The 17,478-nt window shown below is 38.8% G+C and overlaps 9 protein-coding genes and 1 non-coding gene across 15 annotated transcripts in view; 4 read left to right on the forward strand and 6 right to left on the reverse strand.

The window, feature by feature from the left end:
* Positions 1 to 2,771, forward strand: LOC136249920 (F-box only protein 16-like). 4 transcript variants are annotated; one of them, XR_010698381.1, is made up of 9 exons: positions 1 to 162; positions 207 to 242; positions 293 to 499; positions 548 to 724; positions 1,018 to 1,259; positions 1,379 to 1,454; positions 1,505 to 1,628; positions 1,679 to 1,751; positions 1,797 to 2,771. XR_010698381.1 is itself a non-coding variant. In XM_066042055.1 (8 exons), the coding sequence occupies exons 1-8, from the start codon at positions 82 to 84 to the stop codon at positions 1,856 to 1,858; spliced, it is 1,128 nt and encodes a 375-aa protein (XP_065898127.1). In that variant the 5' UTR covers positions 1 to 81; the 3' UTR covers positions 1,859 to 2,771. The 4 variants fall into 4 exon arrangements, 3 of the variants coding, with proteins under 3 accessions (XP_065898127.1, XP_065898129.1, XP_065898128.1); XM_066042055.1 differs by having other exon boundaries at positions 1,505 to 1,751; XM_066042057.1 differs by having other exon boundaries at positions 1,679 to 2,771.
* On the reverse strand, positions 1,738 to 2,789 carry LOC136249926 (palmitoyl-protein thioesterase ABHD10, mitochondrial-like). Its single transcript, XM_066042063.1, has one exon. The coding sequence runs from the start codon at positions 2,759 to 2,761 to the stop codon at positions 1,946 to 1,948; it is 816 nt and encodes a 271-aa protein (XP_065898135.1). The 5' UTR covers positions 2,762 to 2,789; the 3' UTR covers positions 1,738 to 1,945.
* LOC136249927 (small ribosomal subunit protein eS8-like) lies at positions 2,781 to 4,233 on the reverse strand. Its single transcript, XM_066042064.1, has 7 exons — positions 4,162 to 4,233; positions 3,934 to 4,040; positions 3,788 to 3,887; positions 3,291 to 3,414; positions 3,183 to 3,240; positions 3,000 to 3,132; positions 2,781 to 2,952 (listed from the first exon to the last, which is right to left on the reverse strand). The coding sequence occupies exons 1-7, from the start codon at positions 4,163 to 4,165 to the stop codon at positions 2,843 to 2,845; spliced, it is 636 nt and encodes a 211-aa protein (XP_065898136.1). The 5' UTR covers positions 4,166 to 4,233; the 3' UTR covers positions 2,781 to 2,842.
* LOC136251957 (small nucleolar RNA SNORA73 family) lies at positions 3,539 to 3,753 on the reverse strand. Its single transcript, XR_010699297.1, has one exon. It is a non-coding gene; the product is annotated as a small nucleolar RNA SNORA73 family (small nucleolar RNA).
* On the reverse strand, positions 4,219 to 6,402 carry LOC136249925 (transcription factor SPT20 homolog). 2 transcript variants are annotated; one of them, XM_066042062.1, is made up of 4 exons: positions 6,221 to 6,402; positions 4,863 to 5,102; positions 4,454 to 4,829; positions 4,219 to 4,406 (listed from the first exon to the last, which is right to left on the reverse strand). In XM_066042062.1, exons 1-4 carry the CDS (start codon positions 6,286 to 6,288, stop codon positions 4,305 to 4,307), a joined length of 786 nt encoding a protein of 261 aa, XP_065898134.1. In that variant the 5' UTR covers positions 6,289 to 6,402; the 3' UTR covers positions 4,219 to 4,304. The 2 variants fall into 2 exon arrangements, with proteins under 2 accessions (XP_065898134.1, XP_065898133.1); XM_066042061.1 differs by having other exon boundaries at positions 4,454 to 5,102; positions 6,221 to 6,401.
* On the forward strand, positions 6,393 to 8,062 carry LOC136249922 (RING finger protein 151-like). Its single transcript, XM_066042059.1, has 3 exons — positions 6,393 to 6,633; positions 6,681 to 7,390; positions 7,881 to 8,062. The coding sequence occupies exons 1-3, from the start codon at positions 6,500 to 6,502 to the stop codon at positions 7,919 to 7,921; spliced, it is 885 nt and encodes a 294-aa protein (XP_065898131.1). The 5' UTR covers positions 6,393 to 6,499; the 3' UTR covers positions 7,922 to 8,062.
* LOC136249918 (dual specificity protein kinase CLK2-like) lies at positions 7,882 to 12,449 on the reverse strand. 2 transcript variants are annotated; one of them, XM_066042049.1, is made up of 12 exons: positions 12,308 to 12,449; positions 11,803 to 12,137; positions 11,379 to 11,592; positions 10,938 to 10,998; positions 10,388 to 10,441; positions 10,146 to 10,211; positions 9,996 to 10,086; positions 9,643 to 9,718; positions 9,264 to 9,358; positions 8,981 to 9,110; positions 8,453 to 8,706; positions 7,882 to 8,391 (listed from the first exon to the last, which is right to left on the reverse strand). In XM_066042049.1, the coding sequence occupies exons 2-12, from the start codon at positions 12,073 to 12,075 to the stop codon at positions 8,173 to 8,175; spliced, it is 1,533 nt and encodes a 510-aa protein (XP_065898121.1). In that variant the 5' UTR covers positions 12,076 to 12,137; positions 12,308 to 12,449; the 3' UTR covers positions 7,882 to 8,172. The 2 variants fall into 2 exon arrangements, with proteins under 2 accessions (XP_065898121.1, XP_065898122.1); XM_066042050.1 differs by lacking the exons at positions 11,803 to 12,137; positions 12,308 to 12,449 and adding an exon at positions 11,646 to 11,772.
* On the forward strand, positions 11,807 to 13,148 carry LOC136249928 (large ribosomal subunit protein mL53-like). The gene is made up of 3 exons (XM_066042066.1): positions 11,807 to 12,562; positions 12,690 to 12,802; positions 12,855 to 13,148. Exons 1-3 carry the CDS (start codon positions 12,456 to 12,458, stop codon positions 12,941 to 12,943), a joined length of 309 nt encoding a protein of 102 aa, XP_065898138.1. The 5' UTR covers positions 11,807 to 12,455; the 3' UTR covers positions 12,944 to 13,148.
* LOC136249916 (EF-hand domain-containing protein 1-like) lies at positions 13,024 to 17,302 on the reverse strand. The gene is made up of 12 exons (XM_066042048.1): positions 17,144 to 17,302; positions 16,927 to 16,999; positions 16,726 to 16,874; positions 16,538 to 16,674; positions 16,270 to 16,420; positions 15,821 to 16,033; positions 14,898 to 15,027; positions 14,506 to 14,620; positions 14,331 to 14,436; positions 14,133 to 14,273; positions 13,531 to 13,622; positions 13,024 to 13,410 (listed from the first exon to the last, which is right to left on the reverse strand). The coding sequence occupies exons 1-12, from the start codon at positions 17,186 to 17,188 to the stop codon at positions 13,146 to 13,148; spliced, it is 1,617 nt and encodes a 538-aa protein (XP_065898120.1). The 5' UTR covers positions 17,189 to 17,302; the 3' UTR covers positions 13,024 to 13,145.
* LOC136249914 (X-ray repair cross-complementing protein 5-like) overlaps positions 17,167 to 17,478 on the forward strand; it is a 16,477-nt gene continuing 16,165 nt past the window's right edge. Inside the window, exons 1-2 of the mRNA XM_066042046.1 lie at positions 17,167 to 17,324; positions 17,388 to 17,442. Of these exons, the coding sequence (XP_065898118.1) occupies positions 17,428 to 17,442 (15 nt within the window). The 5' untranslated portion in view covers positions 17,167 to 17,324; positions 17,388 to 17,427. The remainder of the gene's footprint in view (positions 17,325 to 17,387; positions 17,443 to 17,478) is intronic.

Raw genomic sequence — 17,478 nt, forward strand, 5'->3', positions numbered from 1 at the left:
TTTACGTAATGTATTTATCAGTTGCTATGGAAAGTAGACAATTATGATGAGAATTATACTGTTAAATACAGCGAGATCTGCATGGAGCTAGCTGGATTAGATCTATCTCTGCGGAGAAACAGCACATGGACCCCCAAGAATCATAAACCATCCAGAGAAACGGTACACTACCTTTGGTGTGTGTTAATTAGAAATATTTAAAACAGGTTTTTCATGAAAGACTAACCTTACTAGACAAATGGGTAAGTTGACTATGTCTAATGTGTTGTTTTGTGTTTATGTTAATGTACAGTACAATGGATGGACTGCAGAACAGAGACGATACTTTATCGAACATGTTCTAATGAAATGTACAATGCAACAGTTAGCATTGATTGACACCCTTGTTCATCCTCAAATGCCTACGTTTGCTGTGGAATTCACCAGGGTGATCCCAAGACACCTCTGCCTTAAAATATTCTCTCTTCTTGACCCTAGAAGCTTATGCAGATCATCACAGGTACACAAGAGATGTAGTTTAGAACACAATTAGCTAGTATAGTAATAGGTGTGTTGGTATTGGCACTACCTCACTGAAGAGAACTGTATTTGGAAGCCAAAATGTCTGAGGTTTGGATGGACGCTGCCACAACCACCAGTATCAACAGACTTGGGCATATGGAAGAGACATTACCTTAGCTGTGTGAGGAACCTTCATTGGGTGCCTCCTTCAACAGTTGTCAAGGCAAGTTACCTACATTCTATCATACAGTACATCTAGTCCCCAAACTGCAAATCCCATAAATGGGACAGAAATCTCAATCAAAAAATTGAGATAAACCATTGATGTCATAAATTGTTTTACAAAAATTTCATGTTTAAAATTCAAAGGAGGTTGGTAATGCATTGTAAGCCTATGACATGGATTTCATGCAATATTTAATATTGAGAATACTGTGCTGAATGTTTCTTTGAGTTCATGAGATGTTTGGCTAAAAATCAAACTAGAAGACCTTTCACTGAATGTCTTTACTGTAGGAGCAAGATCAACAAGATATTTCAATACTTGAGGACACCCAGACACAACAACCTGTTAAACTAGACACGACCAGGAAGAGGTTAAGTATTAGGAGACAGAGCAGGAGGAAAGGGGGGAGCATTTCTTTTTCCCAAATGGACACCACATCACAACAGAAACCAGTATGGAGACATCCAGATCGCCATCCTAAAAACATTTCACAATCAACTATCCTAAACTCTTCATGGATGACACATAAACAGTAAGTATAGAACATTTAGACCATAAAATCATAACACCTCACTAATAAGGACACTTTAGTATAGTCCCAAGGTGTCTGGAATAGGGATTTTACTGTAAATATAAATATCACTATTCTAGCCCAAGATCAAGTCAAAGTATTCTCTTGAAGACATACCCAAATGAAGAAACCTCACCACCGTCAGGTTCATTACAAGTGAGTTCTGATAGATGACTGCTTGTGATGAAGTAATTACACTTTAATAGGAAGACAATGAACAATTCTCCTTACATGACCAAGTATCAATTGATGATGAAGTATTTGACAATTCTATACATAACCCACGCCCTAGAAAATCATTACCATTAACTCCCAATAGAAAACCTATGGGTAGAGTGTATAGGTCTGATACATATAGTTCCTTATTAAAGAACACACAGATACTAGAAACCACTTCTAAAGAAATAACTACACCCACACAGACACCACTCTCAACTGATACAGAAAATACAGGTGATTATTAGAGTTGTTTTACATGTGATAATAATGTTACAATAGAACTAACCACCAAGCCATGGCTGATAGCACAACACTCGGACAATAGTGACAGTGATGTATAGAGTATTCACACATGATAATTTATGTATAATGTAAAATCAAGAGTTCAACTCTTGGTAAAATTGTAAGTACTCTACCAAGTCATCCATCTAGTCATCATCCATGCTCTGACAAAGGTCAACCTCATCGTCGCACTTACAACATTCACCAACAAGCCGCAACAGTTGGGCTATGTCGTCTGGTCTAGATAGTCTGTGGTCTCCATCATCTATAACATCTAGAGTTACTGAACTTGTGATCTTCTGCATCAGTGCCAGTGATACCGAGGTTGGAATAACATCATCCAGGTCGCCGTGTAGTAGTCGCACTGGTGCCTTGATGATCTCCAGCCCTGGCATGTCAAGTACTGTGTGTTTAGATCCATCTTGAATAAACTGTAGTGTGTAATTCACTGGCTTGTTATCTCCATAAGGTGACAGGTATTCATAATAGCCCAAGGTCTTTACTTGTTTCTTGGTTTCGCTGTTTAGCGAGTTCCATATTCTCTGCGTGTAGTCCGCTGCTACTGCTAGACCAACCAATGCGTGGATTTTGTCAGGGTTTCTCATGGCGTATAGTAACATTAGCCAGCCGCCTAGACTTGAACCAACTAGTACCTGTTTGCCCTCAGTTAAATTATCAATCACTGACTGAACATCGCTTAACCACGTGGATACGTTACATTCTTCAAACGACCCTTCTGATTGTCCATGGCCTGAGTAGTCAAATCTAATAAACGCCCTTCCTTCTTTCTTGCAATAAGCTTCTAACGCGTTAGCCTTTTCCCCAATCCTTGAAGAACTGATTCCATGTAGATATACTATCCCTGGTCCCTTCCCATTCAACTTTTCGTACACCAGATTATTCCCAGACGACGAACGAAAGACAGGCAAGGCCGCTGAAGCTGCAGCCGCCTCACCAGCCATTAGGAAATAACGTAACGAATAATTAGGAAAGTTGTTTTATTTTCGGTTTTGTTGAAATACACAAAAAAAAATTTTGTTCGATTATTTTCCTTTCTTTGACCTGAGCTTCCTCAAATAGAATTCTAGCTCTTTTCCTTCCAGTATGTAACCGTCACCTCTACCACTCTGACCAGGTCTTGATGCAACACAAGCTGAAATGTTTAGGCTAATAATATTTCATGACATTTTTTTTTTTTACCATATATTCTTCCAGTTGTGAATTGTTCTTCCAAATGTGAATCAACTTTTGCCTCTGTTTTCCTGCCCTCCAACTTCCTTTGAAGATGATTGGAACGCTTTTTATTTAAAGGATCTTCCTCTGAACTTTCAGCCTTAACAAAGAAAAGGTGACCATTAGCAAATATGCAAGGGTGGCACTCACTTCTTTAGCAGCTTTAGACTTCTTATGACCAATGGGTAAGCCATAGTGCATCTCGTACCTTTTAATGTTAAACAATTTGGTTAACATGTTGTTAAGAATAGGTCTCACCATTGCTTGAAAGGTGTACAGTCAATCTGAACAATACAATTCTTCACAAGTGTCTTAGTTCTGACCAGTTCATTGTTACTAGCATTGTAGACAACATCCAGAATACGTGTTTTTCTGGTAACAGCTGCAGAGGAAAAAGCACATTAAATTTACCAGAGGTCCACAATCAAATGCAACTCAGACACATGCTACTATGAACATAATATACTTGTTCATGTGTACTGTTCATGTGTAACAACTGTTACAATAGATGTCCATTGCATGGTTTATCTCCCCAGTAATGGCCTCATAGAGACTCTGGGAAGCGCAAGGAATATGCAATGGCAAGCACAATCAGTTTGATGGCTAATTTGCTGTCCAATGTTGTGGATGGAATATACGTCATGCGAGACAAATTGTCTTCGGCTCCTAACCACTGAGCAGAACTGAACAGGAGGCTAGGCCTGACAGGTGCTCACATTGGATACGTGCTCGACTTACAACACGCACAACATTACCTTCGGAACCCCACGAGTAGTTTCCGCTATCTAATCTCAGGGCTCTGTATTTCTTGTTCCCACCGCGGCACCTTACCACGTGGATTCTCTTTTGTCCGATCTACAACGACATTACTAACCATGAAGTTTCAGCAGTCAATTCTTACTTTAGTGTTGGCTGCTGGACGGCCGAGCTCGAATTTTCTCTTCTTTCGAAGTGGTTTTCGCTTTCCACCAGTGTTCCGACGCTTATGACAACTGTCCCTAGATATCCCTGCGAGTATACAGCCGTACTCAACAAGAAAGCAATGGAGTACACAGTCACGTAGCAGCCAAGTTCATGACAATCTTGATTGCTATGTACCACAAAGATAAAACGTGACAACCAAACTTACCCATCGTACGTCTACATAAAGCCCACCATCAAGAAAGAACGTGTTACTTTACGCATGCGCATTTTAGTGCCATATTTTATATTAAGAGTTCAACATACTATATATATATATATATATATATATATATATATATGATATAAAAATCAGTAGTTTTGAGGCCATTGTTGCAGTTGTGAATATTGATGCATCTCCATGTTGTAGACTGAATTTTCAAAAGTAGATGGTTGGCTGATCTTGTGTGGCTTCTACAAAACAATACATAATGTTACACACAACTAGTTACTAGTAACACCTTAATTGCTGGGGTGGATGTTGACCTAGGCGGCATTGGAGAGTACCCTGATTGAATTGGAGTGTGGTCTTGAGGACTAGCTGTTGACCTGTATCCTGGATTGGTGAAGGAATGCTCTGGGCTCACGTATCCTTGCAAATGATCAAATGCACCTCTGCTTTGGTAGCCAATTCCTGAAGATACTGATGCATTAACAGAGGGACTGTAATCAGGATAATCTCGAGGTGGAACTGTCAACGGTAGAGGAGGAGCTGATGGGGTTGAAGCACCAGAGTTATAGCTACTTTGACGTGAATGAGAGAAATGAGATTCTGGAGAACGTAACATCCAGTTAGTCTGCAAAAGAGGTCTACTAATTTGTTGTTGTTGTTGCTGCTGTTGTTGTTGTTGTTGTTGCTGCTGCTGTTGTTGTTGTTGTTGTTGCTGCTGTTGTTGTTGTTGTTCTTGCACTTGCTGCTTCCGTTGTTGCTGTCTTTGTTTCCACTGCTGCTGACGAAGCTGGTGATTCTGCTCTATTCTTGTCATTTCCTTGGTAAACTTTCTGTTCCTCCAAAGTCCAAATAAAAACCCACACCAAGCAACAAGTAGAAAGAAGATGATTAGTGTAGCAATTATTATGATTGATATCTCAACAGTTCTTTCTTCATCTCTAATAGTAATATAACACTGACATCATAATCATAGCAACACATTTAGTATATCTGGCCAATTTTGACTTGTACTATTGAGATGTTATGGATAAAGGTAATGTGATCATGAAATTGCAACGACTATTATATCAAAATACTTGTAGTTATTACTCTTTCAGCATACCTGCATACCTCATGACCCTGTCACCTTTAGCCAACTGACTTACTGATTTAATTGTGAGGATGCATAGCACGGATCTAGTAGTTTTGGTAAATGGGATCAAGAATGGATGTGTGTGTGTGTGTGTGTGTGTGTGTGTGTGTGTGTGTGTGTGTGTGTGTGTGTGTGTGTATGTGTGAATGTGCGTGCATGCGGTGGTGCATGGGACTCTAATACTCATGGAAACGTCAAGTGCCAATTGATGTAAAAAAATCCTTTGTTAGCTGTAGTGCTTGATTTTTTTTTTTGTAGATTTATCAGTCAGTGGTGAATATCAAAACTAGCCCAGCATACACTAGCATGCAGCATTGCATGTTATCCTTCTGGTACCTGCCATGTGCAAATTGAGCTGTTGTATTTTACCTGTGGTGCTCTATCCCTTCCTACGTCACACTTTGCATATCTGGCTGCTAATATCCCTATGTAGTGATATATTATACACATATAAGTTATATGCCAGCTGTACATGCGTAGCTATACATTCCTGACATGTAGCATGGGATGGAGAGCCATCTTTACAAATACCCTGTCATGTACACACAAAAGCAAGTCATTTTCATTAGCTGCAATAGCTATCCAGTGGAAACAATTCAGCTCCAAATTGTCTCTAGATAGCTATGTACCTCCCAACTATGCCTCTGCCTGTAGTGGTCACTGAAAACTGGAGGCTTTGTACACAACTGGTATTAGGTCACTCCAAGTAGCATGTGCAATTTATCATCAGGTTTTACCTATTGATTAGGGAATACTGACTTTGCCTGACGTTACCATGGGGACTGAAATTGTTACTCTATCATAGCCTGGAGTGTTAACCTGTAGTGTGTGTGGCTGGTGTGCAACTCACAGGTACACTCCAGTAAAGTGTAAATCAATACATAAGTTACACAAACTGTGAAATCTCTCCACTGATCTACTTACCCCTGAGCTGCTGAAGTTTTGAAAAAAATAGCCGCCAAAACTACTCCAACAAATAAGGTGAGGAACATGATAAAGGGAAGGATTACACCATGGATCTATAACCTCTAGATTGCACGGTATATAAGATTTTACTACTATGTAGCCACACCCCGTTTTATGGTGTTCAAAACTAGTTTTGATAATAAGATAGTCACGTGCTACTTCTTAGCGGGGGGGACGATCCTCTGGCAGTATCATTTTTCGTACTCAGTTCACTTTATTGCAAGTCATTTTCTTAGGATGGGATTCGACAAACTGCTGTTTATCGACTTTGTTCCCCTTGACTGTGTGTGTCCGATATGTCAAGATGTCCTCGAAGACGCCAGTGAAACGATTAGCTGCCAACACGGATTCTGCGAAGCGTGTATACTCAGGTATTGATAGAGCACGATAATTTTGTGTTAATGCTAAACTATTATAGATGGTTAACTGAGCACAGAAGTTGTCCGACTTGTCGCAGTCCAATCACGGCGGATGATTTGAGGCCAATACACAGAATATGGCGAGAGAAGTTGGTAAACTTACGAATGAAATGTAAGAATACTCAACACGGTTGTACAGCTGAAATTACCCTTGAGGAGTTACCCGGTCACTTAAACACGTGTCAGTATGCACTTGTCGCATGTCCTCACGACTCATGCCCTGAAGTCGTGATGAGGAAAATGTTGGACGAACACATGACAACATGTCAGTATCGTAAATTGTTATGTGAGGAATGTGGACTAGAGTTTTTAGCTACAGAAATAGCTGAACATAAGTGCATTACTAGCTTACGAGAATACATGATGGAGCAAATTGAAGCTGCTAAGAGAGAGACATTAGCAGAGTGTATGAAAATGGTGCGGAAGGAGAGGCGCCATTACGAGAGTCTTCTTCAAGAACAGAAGAAAAATGTTGAAGATTTGAGGAGGACGTTAAGCAACTTATTATCACACCAACGTATGCACGATAAACTTAGTAGCGGTGGCAGTAACATTCATCAGCCGAGAAATCCACCATCATTACCAAGAGGAGCATCAGCTAATCCTCCCCCTATTATTGAAGAACAACAAACATCTAATGGTAGAAAGTTATCACTCCCTCGTCTGGCACCACTCCATACTCACATGAATCTCAGTCGATCATCTGGAGGTAACTATGTCATGTTAACTTAATAGTACAGTCAGCTAACTATATGCTGTGGTTCTGGGAATCAAGTCACTGGGATTTTTTTTGTGCATGATTATGACTGCTATACAAACCTAGCCTTTAGCCTTGTCCCTAGTGGGAAAGATCTGTTGAGACTCACTACAGAATTTAAGCTAGTTTTGTGTGGTTTATTATTTATCACAAGACTGAACTAAAAAAAGTTGCTGTTTTATCACAAGGATTCCAGACAATTGATATCGCAACTCTATCCCATGCATGGCCAGTAATTCACCATATTGTATGGTGTCAGTAATAAAGAACTTTGAAAGGCACATGCAATTTTAAGAAAAACATCCAACTTTAACTATGGCTATGTTATAAGTGGGACAAACCCCTTGGGACCAAGTCCCTTATCTAAATGAAAAGGGCAAGTAGTCAGAGATTCCACCTGCACTCAAAAGTAGGCATTAATTAGAATTGTTTACTTTTCTAGATCGTTCAAGGTCCCGAAGCGGAGACATTCATCCAAGATAACATCAAAAACACGACACACATACATAACAATGATGCATTGAATACACTTTACAAACAGATGTTGACTACAATTACATATTAAAACTATTGTTGTACAATGGTTAATAAATTATGGAGTTTGTAAGTGAGTTAAAACTTAAATCCTGTGTTATTTACAAATATACACAATAATTATTAAGTAGATTTGTACCAGCATTGTAAGAGCCTACAAAATTTGTGAAATTAAAAAAAATGAGTGATGTACATATCATCTAATCAGTTTCACTTCCACTGCCTGAACTTGATAACGAGTTCTTAATGTGAGCTACATGGTGTCCAAAAGTCCTTATAGGTTGACGGTGATCATGAGTGAAAAATGGATGTCTTAGTGCCTCCCTCGCTGTAATTCTTTTTAGAGGCTCATATTCTAGTAACTGCTCCATAAGGTCAAATAACAATTGATGTTCATAATCTTGTGAGAGCATGTATCGCTGTAGGGAGGAAATAGGTTGATTAGCACTATTACAATATTTGTATCAACAACTTCCTTACTTTCAATTTTCTGCAATGATCACGGACATATTTTCCATCAGGACTGTCGTAATCCCACTGCAAGTTTCCATTCCAAAAATAGTTCGTTTTTCTTGTTTCAGTGCACATCCTTCTTGGTAATTTGCCCAAAATGTGTTCCATCATAGCCAAGTGTTCTCGATTGTCATGTGTCTGGAATAAGGTGTAGCCGCGATACAGTTCAAACATTATACAACCAATACTCCACATATCACATGGGTGAGACCAACCCAACTCTACAAGAAAACAGAATGCGAAGTTAACACATGTACCCTTACATCATCATCATCATGTACACACACACACACACACACACATATATATGGTAGCTCTGGTTATTTCAATTAAATCCCAAGCATCAACTAAATCAATTAAAGTATTTGCGGCACAATAAACACCATTCATTTCCCAGACTACATTCTGTGTTATTGTATTCAAAAACTGAATCCACTCAATTAAGTCATGGACAACCAATTACACATAGGAGGAATGATGACCACTCAGCCTTACCTAATATCACTTCAGGCGCTCTGTAATGTCTTGTTGATACTATAGTACTATGATGTTCATCATCAAATGTGGCTGATCCAAAATCAATAAGTTGTATTGCTGTGTTTTTGACCACTCGTACATCTTGTTTCTGTGAGAAGAGAAAAGATAATTATGGGATAGTGAAACAGTAGCCAGACTGTCTAACTAGCTAGTACAAGCTTTATTAGTGAAGGAAGCCATGAATATATTCTAGGGGTACTATATAGTTCTACTATAGGGAATGGAGATAAAAGAATATTACCTTCTTTGGATCATACATCAAGTCATAATCAGAGGATTCAAATAAGATGTTTTCAGGTTTGAGGTCAGTGTGTGTCAGTCTGCTCTGGTGTAGGTCTGTGTAAGGTAACAAACAGTGTAATCAGACAGGGTAATCTTGTGATGATGCCAATTGGCTACACTTATCAACCAACTAACACATATGTGTCAACACATTAGATCATACAAGAAGGGAAGTCAGTACAGGGGTAACACCATATCTGTTCTAGACACCTCAGAAACATCCTGAAAAATCATTATCAGTGAGATATCTGATTTCAGAGAAGTAAAAGGTGTGTAGAATGGAACTACGGATGGTTCCACTGTACTGACGCAAACTTCTTTCCAAAAACTTCTCTTACATTTGACAGCCTTGATGAGTTGGTAGGAGATTTGCTTGACTTGCAATAATGAGTAAGGATGGTAGTTATTGTCTTTCTACAGAGAACAACAAAAACGAAACACAGTCATTAGCAGCATAAACAGAATTGAATATACTTGACCAATTGGCATAATAATAAACATATTATACCAAAAATGGATAACAACAGCTGTGGCCAACATGAACTGCTGACATTTTTAAAACCTTGTATGGGTTCCACACAGACACCACCCAAAGTAAAATAAATGGTAATAATAGAACTGATATCACTAGCCTAACTAACCCAAGCACCACACACACAGCTAAATAACAAACAAGCTCTTTGTGACTTACAAGAAAATCAAACACGCTGAGTCCTAGAAGATCAAATGTCAGGCAGATGTGACCATGATAATCAAACCAGTTTAGCATCTGGACACAAAGTCTGCAAGATTAGACAAAAATGGTGAATGCGCAATAGTTTTCATCAATGAGTTAACTCACTCTTGTCCGTCAGCAATAAATGTCTGAATTTGTTTCAGTACTCTTATCTCAATCTTTGCTGCAGCCCTAGTAGAACATGAAAAGATTTGATTTCATATACAACCACCACACACACAAGTGCACAGCATCAATTCAGGCCATAATTAGTTAACTCTAAACTCAGAGAGATGCTAATTTCATGATACACGATTACTGGGCATGTTGGCTTAATAAGGTCACAGACAACAGAGTACAACTCTTACCTGTACTTGTCGACATTTTTGATGATCTTAATAGCAACTCTCCTTCCAGACAAACTACAGAACAAGTTTCAGTAATCTCATTACACACAATTGTAACACATGTACTACAAGCTGTGACTAATCACCACACAAGTTCAGTCAACTATGACTACAGCACAATCACCACTGAAGCAATACAACTGTTGGCCAGTTTAATTCAAAGCTAGTCTGTCACCTAAGTGTCTCTGGAAGCCATACAAGCAAGCAATGATTTCAAACAGGATGTCCTAGGCCAACAACAGTGTGCACTCTATAGAGATATAATTGTTATGGGGACCAACTCCATATTTCTGACGCTCCCCCATACAAAACAGTTCTACATAACTAATCTACACACTGCTAATAAGGCAAAAGCCATGACAGGTGACACACACTAAGATTTTGGAGGAAACTGTTACAACACAGAAAACCTGTGAATACAACCACTACAGACATCCTTTTTTAAAAACTAGTTTTTAAACCACTGGACCCCTTGCAATATTACTTAGTATAGCAGTATTCAATTACTTACCGATCTTTACAGCAGACCACTTTGCCAAATGTTCCTTCACCAAGTGTACTTACAATTTCAACTAGAAAAAAATTTATTGTTGGCAGTAATTTTTTTCAGTTGTACACAAATTGATAACAACAATAAACACAGACATGTGACCCCTTGCACAGAAGTATGTTAATAAACAGCCCCCTGCTACCAAAGATCTGGGACAACCCACAAACCAGAAACACACTAAGCACGCAGCCTGCTAATAGCCAAGGGTCAGCTAAAGCACGGGATATTGGTTTATTGAAATTCATGGGCTCAAAAATTACATACTTGAACCTCCCAAGAAGCAAGCAAATTTCCTTTAATGGATACAGCTAAGTCAGTCCCAGAGGCAGCTGGCCTCCCAAATCACAATGTAATACAATCATCCCCTCTCACTATAGGACACAAACAACACGGAATTTGTACATCTATGCTCCAAGGTGTCTCCGCTCTTGTAAATGAGATGGCCGTCAACATCGTCCTTCACTTTCTGCTTGACTTCATCCCTTTCTTCCTTTCGTATTCTCCCGCTAACTGTTTTGTTAGGTTTATGCCGACGTCTTTCGTTCTGCAAACACCCAGGTTCGGTAGTATTATGAACACAGGCGAGCATCTTGGCACGATTGTCAAGCTTACACGACTTATATATGGAAGAGATTTGAAACACGATAACAGTATCAGTTCTTATATAACCTTGCCAATATAATCACACACCACTACTTAGGGTGATAAATCCACTAAATACAAACAACTACGACTTGACATTAAGCTATCGCCCTACTAAGTGAATTTGACTAGGTCGGGCAATACACTACCGCTTTATAGCTATCTTAAGTATACGGGAGCTTACCATTTTCCGATCATCTCCGTAATCGTGATAATCAAAGGCTCTCTTTTCTCGCTGTGAGTAGTTGCTACGACCTCTTCTATGGTCGCCTCCATTATACGGATGCCGGTAATGCCGGTCGCGATAATATGAGCTGTTGTAGTATCCGCGGGAAGGACCCGCTACATCTAGGTGATAATGGTCCATTCGTGGTCTCTTATGGTAGGGCTGATAGTCCTCGTGTTCACGATGATAATAATATTGTTCTGAATGTTCATAATATCTCCTTTTCGACATCTTTAACGTGTAAAGTGCGTTAATTATATAGACTACAAAATATGTATGAAAAAATCACCTCCCTACAGAATGAACAAGAGTAATAAGCGTACAATGAGCTATAAACTTTCAACAAGTGTCTGTGCATGTCTGAAGCAGTAAAATCTGACCTTGTGCGAATTTATTAGGCCGAGCGGTTCAAAGCAAAAGATCAAAAGAGTTGTCAATGACTGTGGTTAATATACACACCTACCTTTTTGTTGCTTTGACGATGAACGTTAACTAGACTTCGGGAAGATTTTATCACAAAAGCTCAACTATTGTCGGGAACTTTTACAATCTTCAGACGAAGCGACAAACCGCCATTTTTCCCCTTAGCGTCGTGTTGCGCACGTGAGACAATGTCTTTTGGAAAAGCCGCCAGACATGCCAGAGGATTAGACCTTTCCAGAATAAAGAAGGTGATAGTGACCTTTTGGTCTTATGATCAAAGGAATTCAGCAGTCAGGTATGTGTGTGTTCCTTGCACGATATGGCCAGTAATTATTGGGTGTGTTGTTTCACCACCATAAATCTAAACATTCAGTCAGAGTGTATGTTTGTGTGTGTTACATTTAACATGTTGTATTTTACAGGGAGATATATCGGGCTCTATCACGGGATCAATTGAAGGAGAGTAATCCAAAATGTTCCATAACCGCTAATGTACTTAGTATACCAATTGATCCTAAAGTTGAAGTGACATTTGGTGAGCACTAAACAGGCAAATAACATGTTTTTATCACTGTCATTTACAACAGCTGATAACAGTACAATACTCTACAATACTGTTGATATGGAAGCTATCCAATTGCTGGCAAAAATTAACAAGAAGGCAAAGTCATTATAAAGTCTTGTGCCTGCATGGTACAAGCCGAGGTGAATCGTACATTATAGGATGTGTATCTGTTAATACTTGTTGTGATCAGCTCATTTCTAAACCGAAACAGTTCATATCTTTTGAAAGGAATACTTGGAACATGCAAGTAAACATGTCATGTTATACACAGCTCTCAACATTTGTAATATTTTTCATTATATATTTTTAAAATTTATTGTTTGTCATCTGGTGGTGCTTTGCTGTGCCTTTTCTGTAATGATTGTAGTGTTCCTTGAGGAAAACTGTCTGCATTGTCTTCAGCATATTTCCATACGTATTCGTCTGCATCAGTAATGATGAACTTGTGTTTGAAGATTTCTACAGTTCCTCCGATGGCAAAATCTTGTGGAGTATAGTATACAGGATTGTCAGTGGAGCTGCCTGGCTTGGCTACTCTTGTACGCTCCAAAAACTTTCCTCCAAGCATACCGGCGTTTCTTAAAAAATAATCATAAAACAACATTGTTAAGGGCTTCAGTTAAATCACAAAGTTAAAAGGATTACTTATTTCCTTTTGTAATTTGTATGTCATTTTAAATAACTACAAATAATGCTACCTTTGTGGGGGTTCATAGATTGTGATCATGTCATCACAGAGCCTGTAAGAGATGATAAACTTCCTGTTTTCATCTTCTGGCTTGGGTGAATCCTAAATGAATAAGTGTTACCACCATGTGTTACACTGCCCACATAATGTGTTTAGCAACCATACTCTAGCTAATCATGATATGCTTACTAATACAATGGATTGTAAATTAGTGAAGCCACTGGTAATAGAACAAACCCTTCTATGTGGTGTCATACACAACACCTCTTGTATAGCTCACAACTCCTTTAATGTCCAGCTGCACATACTGGGCTACCTAGTATCCCATCACTCAATGAATGTCCTAAAACAGTATGGTGTAATATGTATGGTAGCCTTTTAAGTTATTATAGGGAATGTAGACTAGTTAACTTGTGAATATAGCCATATAATTGTGGCTCTGTCATTGTTGACTGGATGGTGAGCTTTTCTTTCAAGTAGATAATTCCTTTGTGTACACTATATAGATTAGGATTAAATGCATGATGTTAAGACTTTTTGTTGATGGCTTCCTAATGTCAGTATTGTGGCAATAGGAATCTGCTAAGGCTAACTGCCCACAGATTTTCTCACCAAGACTGCTGAATAGCGAAGTATTTTGCCATCATTTTCTAGCATCTTGATGTAATCCTTCTTTGGTGGTTGAGGGATCAACGATAAGCAAGATTGCTTGGAGTCTTCAAGTGAACCGAATCCATTGTATGAGGGTAATACCTAACGAAAAGAATACATCAATCAATTACATCCCATTGTTGAAGGTTAAAGATCGACCTTTTCTGGAGGTTGAGGTTTGGGTGCTTGTACTCTCACTGGATTGAAGTCAGTAACTCCAAAATTTCGTTGATAGAATTCCTTAGTGAACTCATCACAGTCATAGCTATACAAGTGATGTGAAGATTAAGTGTAAAATAACTAACAATGGCTCTGTTGATAGTGCTGGGCTCACATTAGCATATTTCTCCCCAGGATATTGGTGGTCATGCCTACTCCAAAATCTTTAGGAGTTAACCATTCCTTCACTTCATCTTTGGATGTCTCCAAAACACAGGTGGGAAAGTTTGCTATAAAAAAAAAAGATGGATCACCAGGGTTAGTGATTAGTCAATTGTCTGAGATAGTCTGAGATTAAAGGGTCACTCTATTCAGTGATTTTGTTATTCAGTGTGAGGAAGTTGTGATATCATTAGTGAGGTCTGGTTAGAAGCCACATGGTGTGCCCAATGTGATCACTGGAGTAGTACACACAATGGGTCACTTCTATTGTGAAATAGCTTGTACACAGTAGAGAATGCATGCACACATGCACACGCATATTTAAAAAACACATACAACACACACCTGGTATATCCCGACGGTTCTTGGGTAGTTTTTGTCTACAGACCAGTACAGGGAAAGGATCTCTGCCATCATTCGCTTGGTGTACCTCTCTCACCTCTATGGTATCATCCACCAGATAATAATGTATTACCTGAAGAGACAACAAGATAAGTTTTGCAAGTGATGGATAATTACCCATCTCATTTATTGATATAATTCATTAACAATTATTGAAGCCATATTAGAATTAATTTTTGATTTACATCAACTGGTGTTAATAGGTCTTCCATCAGCCTGTGGGTTGCTATAGGTACTGAAACATGGTGTATTAAATGGACCAAAATCTAATACTAAACTACAGCACACACATCACTGGCACTTTAATGTTACAGGAAGATAGCTAGGTGTTCTGTTTGGGTGACAGCTTGTTTTACTAATACTATTTCTTGGTCAACTGAAGCATTTACCATCTGTAAGGGATACACGCCAATGCCAATTGATACCCCTTGGCATTAAATATAATATTTTCAGTGAAACTTTTAATATGACTGCAGGAAATTTGATGATTACAATAGTAGTAATACAATCACAATGATAATCTGAAGAGTACGTATTAGTGTTCATATCTTATTACAGAAGCTATAACAAGTTTAGTGCTGTAAGTTTGTAGTTTGAGATGACAGTGGATACACCTTGGCTGGGTGAATGAACCACAAAGACTAGTAAATTATAATGTTAATTAATTATCTTAGCCACAAAATGGTACATCCTAGGGTTACTAAATTAGGTAGCCATATCAGGCCTCTCCTATATGTCTCCAGTACTATCCTTAGAAACAGTGATATCAATAGTGAGAGGCCTGATCTGTGATTCCTTATGTGATTCTGTAGTACCATTTGAGGTTAACATCATGTGTGAACACCATTACAACAACCATGACTTACAAAAGGTCTCATCTCTCCAAATGCGCTGTCCCTGTCATCCCAGACCGCATAGAATTGTAAGACTTTGCGGTCTAATTTGAGAAACTTTTTTAGGCTATCCCAATTGCTGGGAGTGTTGAATGCATGTTCCAGTGGTTTCCTAGTCTCAGTGTATGGATCTGATGGTATTTCTACTGCAGGATTTAGATCAATGCCTTCACTAGCCATGAACTCCTATAGTTTAAAGAGTGTCGTTAAACAGTTGTGTGCATACAAAGTGATAACAAATAGGTTTGATAGATGTGGAACTGGACATGAGAGCATGTAGCATAGCACAGCTGTTGGAGCTATGAATAAAATATTTGTAAGACCAGACTAAGCTGTGTACCAAATAAGGAAATGTTCATGTAAGCAGATGGAGAGACTAAAAGGCTCACAAGGAATAGAAGTGGGCAAATATCACAACTGACCGATGTCCATTGATTGCAGTTGCAAACATGTAACACTTTCCCATAGAATGTCACATCAACGTCAAGATTAAAATCCTTCCAGTGCCAACAATCACCTAAATCATTCTTTGGAAGTCTCTGTCTTTTGATAAGTTTTCCTTGAGGAATTCCACTGTGAGAAAACACACATAGATGTATAGCTAAAGGTTATATGAATGGCCCACACCCCTACATTATCTCACAGATATAAAATTTTGCCACTAAATAAGTCCATTATCAGCCTTCTTACCTGTTCTCTATTGGGGGTTCTGTCACTGATATAGAGTCGTCTTCCAGGTAGTAATAAATTTTAACAGCCCTAACACGGTAATATTCACTGGGTGACTCATGGACAGTTTGTTTGAAGTAAGCAGTGAAGCACAGCACCTGTGTAGGGAGGTGGTGAGTACACACATGTAGGGTAATATGTACACACACCTTCTTATCAAATGCAACATGAGCTGGTACAAAATCCACAGGAGCTTGTTTCACTCCACTCCCATATGTTAACGTTGGTTTAGCTCTAGCTAGCTCATCTAAATCAGCTTCAGTAAGTTGATTGTAGACTAACGGCTTTCCACCCATCCCTATCAGTTGCACATGATCAATTGTGTGTACCTCAATGGAGGAGATACTTACCAACAGTGGGTCTCTTTGGTATAACATATCCATTTTGGTAGCCAAGAGTTTGGCTAACATGATATTTTGTTTGCTACAAAACACATTAATACATTTAGACATCTGCTGTTTTTTTGCTTTTTAGATGTTTTTCGTTTTCTTTAATCAATTTGTATGGTAACATTAAGCCAAATCAGATTAGCTAACAGCCACGAAGTGTGCATGTGGTTGCACTCACGGTAAGATCCGAGAACGAGTTTCCTGGGAGAAAAGGAAGCGCCATAAGTGACTATATCATACTAATTCAACATCAAGAGCTTGTAGTGGTAGCCATCTTGTTATTTAATTTTTGTTTCCATGGTGAAAATGCGCATGCGCTTTGCTCGCGGGATGAAGACATGATTGCCCCACCTCTATAGGTATGGAATCAATATGCTCTACGCTAGTAATTGTCACAAATAATGGTAAAATTGTACCACTAGATCGTTTCATCTTAAAACTCTGGCGAACAAGTGCTTTTGAATGGCTAAAGTGAAGGTGAGCGTTAATTAGAAATTTTACAGTGCTCGTTTT

This window comes from Dysidea avara, chromosome 3 (assembly GCF_963678975.1).
Source record: "Dysidea avara chromosome 3, odDysAvar1.4, whole genome shotgun sequence".
NCBI classification, from domain to species: domain Eukaryota; kingdom Metazoa; phylum Porifera; class Demospongiae; order Dictyoceratida; family Dysideidae; genus Dysidea; species Dysidea avara.

Coding starts and splice junctions, on each gene's coding strand:
- LOC136249920 (XM_066042055.1), top strand. CDS start 82: ATGGAGCTAGCTGGATTAGATCTATCTCTGCGGAGAAACAGCACATGG. Junction 163..206: donor ATAAACCATCCAGAGAAACG/GTACACTACCTT, acceptor TATTTAAAACAG/GTTTTTCATGAAAGACTAAC. Junction 1,752..1,796: donor AACTGATACAGAAAATACAG/GTGATTATTAGA, acceptor ATGTTACAATAG/AACTAACCACCAAGCCATGG.
- LOC136249926 (XM_066042063.1), bottom strand. CDS start 2,761: ATGGCTGGTGAGGCGGCTGCAGCTTCAGCGGCCTTGCCTGTCTTTCGT.
- LOC136249927 (XM_066042064.1), bottom strand. Junction 3,415..3,787: donor CTACTCGTGGGGTTCCGAAG/GTAATGTTGTGC, acceptor TTTCCTCTGCAG/CTGTTACCAGAAAAACACGT. Junction 3,241..3,290: donor TGTACACCTTTCAAGCAATG/GTGAGACCTATT, acceptor TAACATTAAAAG/GTACGAGATGCACTATGGCT.
- LOC136249925 (XM_066042061.1), bottom strand. CDS start 6,288: ATGTTCCTCACCTTATTTGTTGGAGTAGTTTTGGCGGCTATTTTTTTC. Junction 5,103..6,220: donor AAAACTTCAGCAGCTCAGGG/GTAAGTAGATCA, acceptor TATTACTATTAG/AGATGAAGAAAGAACTGTTG. Junction 4,407..4,453: donor CATCCACCCCAGCAATTAAG/GTGTTACTAGTA, acceptor ATTGTTTTGTAG/AAGCCACACAAGATCAGCCA.
- LOC136249922 (XM_066042059.1), top strand. CDS start 6,500: ATGGGATTCGACAAACTGCTGTTTATCGACTTTGTTCCCCTTGACTGT. Junction 6,634..6,680: donor TGCGAAGCGTGTATACTCAG/GTATTGATAGAG, acceptor AAACTATTATAG/ATGGTTAACTGAGCACAGAA. Junction 7,391..7,880: donor TCTCAGTCGATCATCTGGAG/GTAACTATGTCA, acceptor TTACTTTTCTAG/ATCGTTCAAGGTCCCGAAGC.
- LOC136249918 (XM_066042049.1), bottom strand. CDS start 12,075: ATGTCGAAAAGGAGATATTATGAACATTCAGAACAATATTATTATCAT. Junction 10,087..10,145: donor TTTATTGCTGACGGACAAGA/GTGAGTTAACTC, acceptor CTAATCTTGCAG/ACTTTGTGTCCAGATGCTAA. Junction 9,359..9,642: donor ACTCATCAAGGCTGTCAAAT/GTAAGAGAAGTT, acceptor TACCTTACACAG/ACCTACACCAGAGCAGACTG.
- LOC136249928 (XM_066042066.1), top strand. CDS start 12,456: ATGTCTTTTGGAAAAGCCGCCAGACATGCCAGAGGATTAGACCTTTCC. Junction 12,563..12,689: donor CAAAGGAATTCAGCAGTCAG/GTATGTGTGTGT, acceptor TGTATTTTACAG/GGAGATATATCGGGCTCTAT. Junction 12,803..12,854: donor TAAAGTTGAAGTGACATTTG/GTGAGCACTAAA, acceptor CATTTACAACAG/CTGATAACAGTACAATACTC.
- LOC136249916 (XM_066042048.1), bottom strand. CDS start 17,188: ATGGCGCTTCCTTTTCTCCCAGGAAACTCGTTCTCGGATCTTACC. Junction 16,675..16,725: donor ATGTTGCATTTGATAAGAAG/GTGTGTGTACAT, acceptor CTCCCTACACAG/GTGCTGTGCTTCACTGCTTA. Junction 16,421..16,537: donor GAACCCCCAATAGAGAACAG/GTAAGAAGGCTG, acceptor GTTTTCTCACAG/TGGAATTCCTCAAGGAAAAC.